Source organism: Nelumbo nucifera, chromosome 1 (genome assembly GCF_055504915.1).
Source record: "Nelumbo nucifera cultivar China Antique chromosome 1, China Antique-T2T, whole genome shotgun sequence".
In the NCBI taxonomy this organism is placed as follows: domain Eukaryota; kingdom Viridiplantae; phylum Streptophyta; class Magnoliopsida; order Proteales; family Nelumbonaceae; genus Nelumbo; species Nelumbo nucifera.
The window spans coordinates 152,709,369-152,722,372 of record NC_142649.1 but is presented as its reverse complement, the minus strand read 5'-3'; the positions used below and the strand labels follow the sequence as shown (position 1 = coordinate 152,722,372).

The 13,004-nt window shown below is 42.5% G+C and overlaps 1 protein-coding gene across 1 annotated transcript; it reads left to right on the top strand.

The window, feature by feature from the left end:
• Positions 1 to 1,395: 1,395 nt before the first annotated feature.
• LOC148804008 (uncharacterized) lies at positions 1,396 to 2,482 on the top strand. The gene is made up of 3 exons (XM_088894238.1): positions 1,396 to 1,573; positions 1,790 to 1,915; positions 2,071 to 2,482. The coding sequence occupies exons 1-3, from the start codon at positions 1,463 to 1,465 to the stop codon at positions 2,284 to 2,286; spliced, it is 453 nt and encodes a 150-aa protein (XP_088750364.1). The 5' UTR covers positions 1,396 to 1,462; the 3' UTR covers positions 2,287 to 2,482.
• Positions 2,483 to 13,004: the final 10,522 nt, after the last annotated feature.

Here is a 13,004-nt window from a genome sequence, read left to right as displayed (position 1 = left end):
ATGCAACCAATTAACCATAATAGTAGAGTACATAGTGGGATTGGGATTGCAAACTATCATTTAGTTGGTCTTAGGTTTGTTTAGCTCTCTGATCTCTCTCATCTTGCATTGTTTGAAAGGGAAAAGAAATTTAATAGTCAATCCTGATTAAATGTGATAGTTAGACGGGGATTATTAAGTTAAGCTATTCTTGGCATATGGATATCTCCCAAGTGGGGCGTATTCCATCTCATCATATGTTCTTTGTAGGTTGTATTTTTTGTAGAGTGGTATTATACGATCTTGGATTATAGACCTTATAATCCCCATCATAAGGCTTTGGATTCCAATGTCAAAAGTGAATTGAAATAACGTTTAAATGTATTATGGGTGATGGTAACCACAAGGATTTATGGAATATAATTACATTTGATGTTTGTTTGGGTATTTGGAGGGAGAGAAATATATATATAGTTTTTAAATTATTTTAATGTATAATTTGATGTACATAATGCGTTATCTAATTTTTATGTTTTTTTTTTTTCATTTTGTTTTTAGGTTGAACAAAAACAAACACAGCATTAAGGAGAACCGTAAAATCTGGACGGGTTTAGGATTTGGTGCTAGGTTGACACTAGCTCTTTTGGTTCTGTGGCTTAGAGGGGAATTACCCCGATACAATCCAAATCCAAACCCGAATCCGATAATGAAAAAAATTCAAATCCAATCGAATTCGACAGCCGAATTATGCAGATACCATTTTGGTTAATCAGAATATGCATCGGTCAGTTGAGCTTCCACCATATAAAAATGTTTTCTTATCAGACTGGATCATATTGATTCCAATACCCATTTATTAAGTTGGGTTAGGTTTTTAGTCCAATCCGAATAAGCCCACTGAGTATCCCCTACGTTGGCCCATCATCTTGGGTTAAGTTGAAGCTTAACAGCCATATATCTAAGGAAGATGAAGGGTACTGTATACATTTATGTCATATACCCAGCCTTACTATGTGAGGACTCAGATCCAGATCCTATGTCTAATGGTATCCGGTTTGGTATAATTAGGCCCGACCCGTTAACATCTTAGCCTCAAAGTCGCAGGCTCTGAGGCTCAGTTGGCAATGCTTGTCCTAAGCTTGACAAGTATGCGACAGTTTCTCGATCGGGTACGGGGTACCCACCGAAACCGATAAATTAATAGTTTTAAGGTAAACCGGATTCTGGCAAGAAAGGAGAACAGACCGGGTCGTACCGAACGTTAAGACTTCAGACAGTTATCTAACCACATAAAGGAGCAATATATGCCACGTCCAACGCACGTCAAACAGTTTTCCACGTGGCAAAACGTAGGCACTCTCAACCATCCTCTGCATTTCTATATACACCAAGGAGGAACCGAGAGTTTTCATAATCATATTCTTGTTTTCTGCACTTCTCCTCACAAAGGAAAAAGAAAAAAAGACACCAGGAACAGCAAAAGATGACGAGCATGACCCTAACAACCTCAGTTGCCAAATTCCGTCAGGTTGGATCCTCGGTAACGAGAAGAAGTCGCAGAAGTTTTGTCACCGCTGCCCCAAGACCTCTGCAAGTAAGTTCGATTTCCTAGTTTGATGTAGTGTGCGTCAGATTCTCGGCGGCTATATCGACCGGAACCCGACGACAATCACATCTGAGCAACTTTGATGAATTGGGTATTTGTAGTTTGCAGTATGAGAATTACAGTTTAATTGAATCGGGTGTTCATCATACTGGCAATGGTGATTTTCAGTAAACCCAGTTGACAAAGTTTGAATTTCTATCACAGGCAAGCGCCAAAGAAGAGGCTTCCAATGCTGGCGACAAGGCCAGCAATGCAGCGAAGCAAGTGGGGAGAGATATGAAGAGGACTGGCGAAGAAATGAAAGATAAGACCTGCTCTACAACGGAACAGGTAAGAAAACTGAGAGAATATTTTCGATTGTTTACTGAAAACTTTCGGCCTTGGTTGGATGTCAAGACGACCCAGAAAGCCAAAAAGGTTGCAGATAATTGAAAGAATATATTCGATTGATTACTGAAATTTTTTGTTTTTGGTTGGATGTGTAGATGACCCAGAAGGCCAAAGAGGTCGCGGGCAAGGTATCAGAAACAGCACAAGACCTTACAGAGAAAGCGAAACAGACAGCCCAAGAGGCATGGGAAACGGCCAAGGAGACCTCCCAGAAGATCAAGGACACAGTGATCGGCAAGAGCGAGGAAGCAAAGGAATCCATCAAAGGAAATGCCCAGAACGTCAAACGTTGCATGAACAAAAAGGATTAATCTGTTCTTCTTTCTCGTCTGTCTTTCTCGATTGTTTGGTTGATCGGAAGAGAGAATAGTTTTCTTACTCTTCTCTGGATTTATTTGTAGACGGGTGAATTCTTGATTGTTTGTTGTGGCAATAAGGCATGTCTGTCTACCAAATTTCTTTTCAGACGAATTTTTCTTCAATTTTGTTTTGAAAACATTCTACCGACCCATGACTGACTTGTGACAAATCCTTTTCAAATTTACGCAAAACAAATATTTGCACCACTTTACAGTTAGGATGCAACTGGGGAGGGTTGGATCAGATTGATGATCAAACCATCCTAACTCTAAAACTCAAATCTGGGACTCTGGCATGCACTAACCCATGGTCAAGCATGAGAGGGGTGCAAATGGATCGGATTTTGATTTTATTCGAATTTGATCCGATTATGTCGGATTCGTATATTCTTAATCGGATTATTGAATCAGATCAGATCGGTAAATTCGATCCAATTGCTTATAGAATTAAATTCGAATATACCCTTGATTTGATCCGAGAAAATAATCCGATTTGATTATACCCTTGATTTGATCAAACCATCCTTACTGTTTGAAAATTGTCTAATGCCTTGACAATTGATTAGGTCTTACTAGTATCGTTAAACATGGATGGAATGGAAGAAATGTCCATTTTACCCTTTAACTTATGACCAAAAGTTAAATTTACCTTTTTGTCTCCCATTTTTACGCATATGTGTAGGTTCACCCATCTGAATAGAACACCCGAAAGCAGAGACGATGGTCGCTGCAACTTCCGAATGGTGGAGCATTGGTGAGAGCACTAAGGAAACACTTCTTGTGTTGACCGTCCTCACGCCTTGGTGGGCGGTGGTGTTCTTCCTCCACGTGTAGGCTCAGCCGTTGTTAGCTGAGTTGGGTAGCTTGGTCGGCGATACCCTGCCGAGCTGGGCGTGATGGGCTCAGCCATTTGGGGATCGGCGGAGTCAACTCGATTGGTAGTGCGGCATAGCATGTGCATGCGTAGTGTGTGCGATGGGCGTGTGTGTGCCTCGGGGTCGGAGATGTAGCTTAAAAGAAAGGAAACTTTTATTGCTTGTAGGTCTATTGGTAGTACATTTTGAGATTTCTCGAGTTCCAATTCCTTAGTTCCGGCCTACCTTCAAGGTCTTCAAGTCTATAAGTACTCGAAGTTGGCCACTTCGGCTGTGATGACATGACCCAAGTGTCATCGTACGATGTCTGGACTCCTCGGTGGTCGTCATTAGTGAAGGTGATAGATGTGTCGTGCCTCCTCCCGTGACCTCGGTCGTCGATCTCGCATCGTCGAGCATATCTTTTCTGACCCGAGCTGCTTTCCCCTCTGCCGGTGGCTCCTCCTGATATAATGTGGATGACGCCGGCTGGGGGACCTCAGGGCAGTGGTTGTCGAGCTTCATCCACTCTTCGTTCTTCTTGGGCTGGCTTCTCCCTTCTGTCTATGAAGTCGCTGGTATAACTGCACCTAACCAGATCTTCAATATGGTTGCCCAGGTTGAAACAATTCTCTGTGTCGTGGCCATGGTCCTTGTGGAACTCGCAATATTTTTCTTGGTTCCTCTTGTTATTTTGCGTCTTCATCTTCTCGGGCCACTTGGCATAGTTGCGGTCATGGATTTGCATCAGGATTTCAGACCGTGGAATATTAAGTGGTGTGAAATTCTGATAGGTCAGCAGTGGGGTTCGAGGTCTATGGTCAGTCCAGCGATCCTGTCTCTTGTGATCTTTGTCTGACCTCTCGGGCTTTCGCTCGTTGATCTCTCTCCTCTTTCTGTCGGGCTTCCCATCCTCGTCTCTGAGTTGCGCCTGGGCCTCTTCAACGTTGATATACTTCTACGCTTGGGCCTCTTCAGCCAACATCTAAGGAGGATTTTTGGACATGGAAAAATTGAATGGGGAAGGGCGGAGTCCGTATTGTTTGGCTGTCACCGCAATTGATTGGTTTAAGTCCCTGACTTGGAGTGCTTCTTTGTTGAAACTCGCCAGGTAATCTCTAAGGGACTCCGCCTTCTTTTAAAGAACTTGCATAAGGCTAGCCAAAGTTTTCCAATGCTTCTGACTAGCGGTGAACTGTGCCAGGAACAGGGTCTCCAGCTGGGCCCATGATGTTACGGACCTCGGCGGCAGAGAGGAGTACCACACCAAGGTTGGGCCCTGCATCGTGGTCACAATGGCTTTGCACATTAGTCCCTCCGATGCACCGTGTAGCATCATCTTGGCCTTGAGCACCGCAACATAGTCGAAAGGATCGGAGTTCCCGTCGTACTTGTTGAATTGCGGGGCTCGCCATCCAGCAAGGGGTATCTCGTCTATGATGTCCTAGACGAAGGGCGGCTCCTTGGTGATATGCACGGTGACCAGCACAGGTTGGTCTACGGCGAGAGTTACGCTCTTGTGGGTCGGAGTGCATTCTAACTCTTCCAAACATTGTCAGAGCTCTTTGATCTCAGCATCTCTATTGTCCGGGGCCGTAGTGCGTATGGCCTCTCTCTTGGGTCATGTGGGGTGATCCTTGACCGAACTTGACTTAGCGACAGAGACCACAAAGGGCGGCATCCTTTTGCCGAGCCTTTCTTTGTCGAGGATGCGCACTGACTGGCGTGTCTGGCTATAGTGGTCCTGTCCACAGGAGCGGGCAGTAGAGGCGGGCCTTTGGGTCGTGTCCTACCTCATACGCTTAGACCGCTCTCTCCTTACATTTGATCGACGCGCTTTGGGGTTCTCGGTCTGGGGATCATCTTTCGTGTGTGTCGGGGCATGAGGGGGGACGACCCAGTTGGGTGGCGCAGTAGATCCCAATGTCTGCATGAACTCGAAAATCTTCTCGACCTTCTCTTGCATGGCTCAGAATTGTGCTGGATCTACTGCGACCGAAGGTTGCATGGCTTCTTGGTGCGAGGAGTCACGGTGTCGGTTCTCCCGAGATGGGGAACGACCTACTGATCATTCAGACTAGTTCTTAGGCATCTTAAATGGCTTTGAAGCTTCACAACGAGAAATTTTTTGGGAGAGCTTTTTGTATGTTCCCACAGACGACGCCAATCTGATGTTGCTCAATCTGAGGTTGCATGAACTGAGGAGGGCAACCAGATAATCCTTGCTGGTAGGGTGGGGCTGAGCTTCAAGGACGAGGCTGTGCTTCAAGACCTATGATCAAGGAAGAAATCACAGGCCCAAGGAGTTACCCCCAGGTAAGTACTCCGACGCTTAAGTCAGTAAGAGGTGGTGGATGGTCGGGCCGAGCTATAAGGGTGCTGGTCCAAGCTAAGTAGCAATATGGGTGTCAGAAATTGAGAGTCCCTTACCTCAAGCATGAATGATCTTTTTATAGCTGGAGGGTCCGTATCCTGGTCAGAGTAGGGTTCCAAGGAAATCGGGATAGAGTTCCCCGTCGAGGTTACAAGGGTAGAGTCCTAATCCTTGGCAGAGTTGTCTTCCCATCCTTATTCGCTAGGCAAGCTTATCCGTGTGGGGCATAGCTGACGTAGTCACGGGATTATGGTAATAGCGAAGCTCAGCTGGACTACGCTGACGTGGCCGAGTTGTGATAGGTGGCCGTGGGCCTCTGGGCTAGCTCAGCCATGTCCCCAACAACTTCAAGTGCCTTTCTTCACTTGCATCAATTTCTGATTTAGGAAATATTTCAAGTGCCTTGAATCCATTAGAACTATCCTTTATCACTGTCAGCCCCAATTCATACAGAAAATCCAATCGCTCTTGCTACGGGATGAGACCAACTAGTTCTTGGAGGAGGCAAAACTCAGAGCACTCTCTCTCTTCCAGATCTTCTTGTGGAGCTCTTCTAACTTCTTTTGCTCAACTCTGTGCTTTTGCTCCACCTTCCAAACGTTCTCTATGTTCCAGAGTCTCTTTGTGTGCCATCCCTTCTTGTTCGAAAACTTCAAAGCCATCACTAAAGAGAGTTTGAAAGAACTAAAAGAAATCTAACCGACTCATTGTCATCATCCTCTCAAGGCGATAGAGCGAAACTTCCCTAATCGACTCCTCGTCATTACCCTGGCTCGCCCTCTTGATGGAAAGTGTTCTCGTTGCCACCTCCTAGTCATTACTGAGTTACTCCTCCTGGGAACCATCACCACAGGAACTCGCAAGATTGGCCTCTTCCTGTTGATTTCCTGCTTCTCATCATTGGTTGGTTTCTTCGTTTCCGCCCGAATACCAACCGAGACTAGAAGTTGATTATCGTTGGAGATAATGGAAGTAGAGGAGCTCGAAATCAAGGTGTTCAATGGCAAGAAAATGGGGAATGATAGTGGAAGTTGCCTGAGGAGGACAAGGTTCTGCCGAAGATTATCTTTCTAAAGGAAACAACTGAGGAGATGGCAGAGCTGAACCCGACCCCAATGATTCTTCTTGTTAATCAAAAAACTCTTTCGAGGGGTTTACAGACCCTTGCTCTGGCCGGCGCCTCCACCTTTCCTTCGACCCTTTTTTTCTATAGGGTTTTACTGACCCTTGCTCCAATTGGTGCCTCCACCCTTGCTCCAACCCTTTATCTCTGTTGGGGTTTACAGACCCTTGCTCTGACCAATGATGGTGAGTACCTACATCAAGGTGGCAAACAACGGACCAAATGTGTTCTTTGTAGATGTGAGAGACACTTAGTAGATCTGGGCACTTATACGAAAGTTGTGAAATCTCTAACCTATTATTAGGGGTGAGCAAAAAAAAACCAAAAAACTAAACCGACTGAAACCGAACCGAAAACTTGGTTAACTGAATTGGTCAATTCGGTTTCGGTTTGATGTTCTTAAAAAGCCGACAATTCCGGTTCATTTTCGGTTAATCTTTAAAGAAAACCCGCAGTTAACTGAACTGACCGGTATATGTATACTAATAGTCTATATTTTTTAAAATCGAATAGGCTTCTCCCAGATTTCTAATATATAATAAAATATAATATATAATATAATATATTTTATTTTTAAGTACAATCCTCTGTCGTATAATATATTATATACTATATTTTCTCTTTTAACTTTGAAGTACACTGTTTTGTCATTTTCTCTTTTTGGTGACTCAACTTTTCATGATTTCCTATTGCAAACTTGCAAATCTAGAGCAACACGTCTGCGATGCACATCCCCGTGCAATCCGACAATCCGAAAGCTTTTCATGATTTCCTCTCTTTGAATCAAAATTGCCTAGGCGGCTAAACGCCTTTCCCTTTCTCTCTCACTCTCAGTCTCTCATCTCTCTAGTCTTCTTTTTCCCCAAACTGATCGACGGCCTCCGAGTCTCCGACCAACGACCTTTGAGTTCTCAGCCTCTCATCTCTCAATTCTCTCTCTCAGAGCAAATGCCTTTCCCTTTCTCTCACTCTCAGTTCTCAGTCTCTCATGTATCTAGTCTTATTCTTCCCAGACTGATTGACGACCTCTAAGTCTCCGACTGACGCCGAGCTCTAACCAACAACCTCCAAATTCTCAGTTTCTCATCTCTCGGTTCTCTCTATCATCTCTCTTCTTCTTCCCCAATGGAAAAAAATCCCAAATTGACTGATGGCCTTTATCTCTTTTTTTTTTTGAGTGTATAAAAAACCGAAAAAACCAAACCCTAGTTAACCGATCCACTGGTTAACCGGTTTCATCGTTTCGGTTTTGGTTCAATTATTCAAAAAATTGATCACTTCGGTTTGGTTCAAAAAATAACCCCACACCGAACTGTGAGCACCCCTACCTATTGCCAATCTTGCCACGAAGTTGCTGATGTCGGAGGGGGACGATGCAAATGATGGTGCCAGTGCTGCTACCGGAGATAACCAACTTCGAGCCAGTTCCCTCTCCCTCTCCCTCTTGAGCTAATACCAATGACTGGCTCAACCGAAACAAAAAGGGCATTTTCGATCATAAAAGGGTATGTTTAGTATTTTTGAAAGTTATAACAGTCACGTGAAGGCACATATGAACGATTTATGACAGAACGTTAACTTTAAGGGAAGTATTAGTCAATTGTCAGAAACAATAGAGGTAGTGTTAAACAATTTTCAAGTAGTAGGAATACGTAACCATAAGACACGTGTAACACTTCAATTGTTATTGTTCGGTGATAAGACAAAAGAAAACTAGCCTACACAATACATGCTACTCACAACAGCTCCCTTGAGCCTGTATTCTCAGTCCCGACTTTGAGCCTGTATTCTCGGTCCCTTTCATAATTCACTCTCATTATCCCGTTTTCACCTAGTTTCACTCCGTTCTCCATTATCGAAACACAAAACTCCACACCTCTTCCAACTTAACTCCCTGAACGCTTAGACCACCCTCTGCCCTAGGATTCCCTACGACTTGTTTGCATCCCCACTTTTCTGACTACCATTTTATATTCTAGGGTCCCCACAAGAAGAAACCAGCTTTTTGTGCTTTGCATGTGAGATCATCAAGATGGCATCAAAGGAAAACAAAGGGAAGGAGATTATCGTAGCGGATAACACCCAGATGAACAGTGGCGACATAGCACAACTTTTTGCACATGCAGTCACAGTGATAGCAGATCAAGAATACCCATCCTTTGACCCAGTAAAAGATGCAGGTAATGTCACAAATCTCACCCTAAAGAGACGTATCTTCCCTAGACAACAGATAAACCTAGAGAATCTGGTAACTCATGTGACAAACCTATGGGGAATAACGCATGCTTTAATAGAAAATTTTATAGAGGGAGGTAGCATTGAATTTGTCTTTGAAGAAGAAAACGACAAAAATATTGCTTTAAATGGAGGTCCATGGTTTTATAGACAAAGTTGGATATTGCTTAAAGAATGGAATGACTCGGCAACTGGTGTGGTAGACCAGATATGAACAACAAATGTGGCTCCAAATTCGCATGGTTCCGAAAGGTATGGTGCAAGAAGCACATATCGGTTTCTTAGCAACATATGTAGGCAAAGTAATAACAAATCAAGAGAAAATCTGCACTAGTTATCTCATTAGAGTCTTGTGCACCATCTAAAACCAACTGCCCATCATTTCCTCGGATCATGCTCCTATAAAACCAACCATAGAACCAATCACAATTAACTGAAAATCTCACTTCCATTTTTTACCATTTTGGACGAATCACCAAGATTGTAGAGACATCATCAATTCAGCTTGGCAATCTCACATACCAGGATCCCCACATTTCCAAATAACCACAAAGCTCAAAGAGTGCAAAAAAACCCTCCAAGCTTGGAATCATCATGCTTTTGGGAATATACAAGACCATCTCAATAAATTGTAAGGGGAAATCTCTGACCTCCAAATGGAAAATGAAAATCCCCAAAAACTCAAAGACCTCCAAACTCAATACTTGTATTGGTTAAGAAAAGAAGAGGAAATTTGGAAGCTAAAATGCAAAGAACTATGGCTCAAAGGAGACAAGAACACAAAATAGCAAACCAGAGAGCAATTCAAAACAATTTTTAGTGGTTGAGAAAACCAACTGGAGAATGGACATGCAATAGAGAACAAATTGCTTAACTCTTCATCAAATCTATGCAAGATGTGGGAGCACTCAATGAACACTTGAATATTAGTCTCCTCTCCCCGATCTCAACTCCAACCCTCACTACCCAACATAAAGAGGATCTTTTACAACCCCTGACCTTTGAATAAGTAACATGGGTAGTGAAACAGATGCACCCACATAAAGCACCAGGCCCAGATGGGTACACAACTTTCTTTTATCAACATTTCTGGGATATTGTGGGTCATGGCATACATCAACTAGTATTGCATTTCTTTCACTCTGAATATCTTCCCAAGGAAGCCAACAACACAAATCTTGTGTTTATACCAAAGATTCATGACCTTATACTCACCTCACATTTTAGACCCATCAGCCTTTATAATGTTTTGTACAAAGTCATCTCCTAGTGGCTAGTGTTCAAAATGCAGCTAGTAGTAGAAGACGTGATCTCTCCCTTTCAATTTGGCTTCTTAAAGAACAGGAAAATAATAGACAACATCATACTAATCAAGGAGATACTACACTTCATGAGAAAACAAAAAAAGGGCATGTGTCTCATTGCACTCAAATTGGACATGTCAAAAGATTTTGATAGGATGGGCTGGAATTTCCTCGAGGAAACACTATATAAAATGGGCTTTCCAACAAAATGGACCCAAACCTTTTTTGTCAAACTAGGTGGCAATTGCTATGGTTACTTCAAACTGAAATGTGGCCTTAGACAAGGTGACCCCCTCTCCCCAAATTTATTTATCATTGGAATGGAGATACTAACACAATTAATAGTGTGTGTTGAAAATGAAGGCCTCATCGAGGGTGCTAAGATTTGCAGGGATGGCATGTCTACCACTCATATGCTATTCGTAGATGATTGTATCGTTTTCTACAAGGCAGATTTGTCACAAGTAAAAGTCTTAAGCCAAATCCTATCCATATTTGAGTAACTCTTTGGACAAAAGGCAAACTACGACGAGTCCTCCATCATGTTTAGTACTAATGTTCCAAGACATCACAAAAAGTTCATTTCTTACATATTAAAGGTCAGAAAACCTCTGCAAGTCACAAAATATCTGGGTACCCGAATAGGTGTATAAGACAATAGGATATCAACACATCCCTTAGTGGACCGGGTGTTATCCAAAATCACATCTTGGAATTCCAGATTTCTATCCCAAGAGGGTCGTACAACTTTGATCCAATCAATTCTCCAAGCCATTCCAATCTACTCCATGCAGACTACAATTCTCCCCCAAGGAACACTCTCCAAACTGAATGAGATGATGAGAGATTTCTGGTGGCATGCGGGTGAAAACAAGTCAAAATACACAATTCAATGGAGTAAAGCCAATCAAGCAAAACAAATAGGAGGCCTAGGATTCCGAAAAAGTCAAGACATGAACAAGGCAGTCTTTGAGAAATAGGTATGGAGACTAATATCCTCCCCCAATACATTGTGGAGCCAATTTTTCAAACAAAGGTATTTCCCAAGTTAAAGCCCATTTTAGGTCAAAACCACCCGCAACTCTTCACTATGGTGGCGTTCCACACTCAAATTTCTAAAAGAATTGAAATCGAATATATTATGGCAAGTTAACTCAGGTAGGAACATCTCAGTTTTTTCATATCCGTGGGTTCCAACTATCATAGGAGGAATCCCACATCCAAAAGATCCAATCCTTAAGATTCATCAAAACCAACATGTCTCATCTTTAATGAATCCATACCGGAGTTGGAACCACCATATTTTGGCCCAAATTTTTGATGAACCAACCTGCTCTCATATCCTTCAAATCACCCCTAACACAAAGTCTAGTCATGATAACATTTTGTGGAAACGTAATACCTTGGGAATATACACAGTGAAGTCTGCATACAAGGTTTTTGTAAACCAACAACCATCAGCCTCCCAAGCACACTTCCCTTGGAAAGAATTGTAGAAATTAAACATCCCCTACAGGTGCATAGTATTTATTTGGAAAAGGCTCCCCCCCTCTGAAGTATAATGTCCATTTTGTAAAGACAAAAATGAAACGGCCCCACATATTCTCTTTACATGCTATTTCACAAGAGCGGTTTGGTGTGAGGCACAGGTGGAACTGAACCCAGATGACATTAATGAGGAAGAGGAAGTCTTTGTTTCCATAAAAATGTGGTGGGAAAGAATAAAAAAGAATTTATCATTACATGAGGCTATTCATCTCATGGGGAAAGGCTGCATCATACTATACCTTCTCCGGAGATCCAGGAATGATCTAATTTTTTATCACAAAAACATCACCCCAAGGGACATCATCTTTCGTATTTGGAAGTATCAATCCACTCAAGAACAGAGCATTAAAACTGTAAGGCATACCACCCCAATGAACGCAACAAGGAGCACTCTCACCACACTTCATATTGATGGTTCGTATGACTTACTCTCAGGTATTGCAGGACGAGCTTTCATCATCAAATGCCCCAGTGGAGGCATAACTCTTGCTAAAGGAAAACCATGTTGTGCCATTGACAATTATGATGTGGAACTCCGAGCCCTAATCCTAGGGTTAAAAGCAACCATCCAACTCAAGATATCCAACGACTCATTACAGCTAATCGAATTTTTGTAGGATAAAAGTGTACCAAAGAAGTGGATAGAACAACTACACTCTGCACAACTGACAAGACTTTTATCTACTTTTGAACAATTAGATTTTGTACATATAAATAGAAACTACAACAAGGCTGCTCATACGCTAGCCTATCTAATATGCAAAGGCCAGGTCAAGATAACATACAACCCACTGTTATCTTCATCTGCAGAGCTATCTTTACCTTATTGAAATGTTGGCTGCTTCTCTTTTGTTAAAAAAGAAAAGAAAAGAAAAGAAAACTAGCTTAATAATTACCTATTCCTTAAGCGGCTAAGCAATAGACCCTAGGGAGAATGATTGTTCAGCCCAAGGTTGGAATTTTTAGGCTCAAAGTACAATTGGGGTGGATGCCAGGTCGGAATTGATGCCAATTCATGGGCAGGCATTGGTGTATAGAGTGGGGGTTTTTGACATTTTGAATGTTTATAGCTCTGTAGTGAAAATCAGAAATCTGCATTGGCCCTGTCTGTGCTTCTCCATAGACCCTAACCTAATAATCCCTATTCTCTAGGCTATGTTTCCCTAACGGAAGCTTATGAAATAAAATAGAGTGGTTCATCTACTTTTTGTTTAGTTTTTTCTATTTTTCTT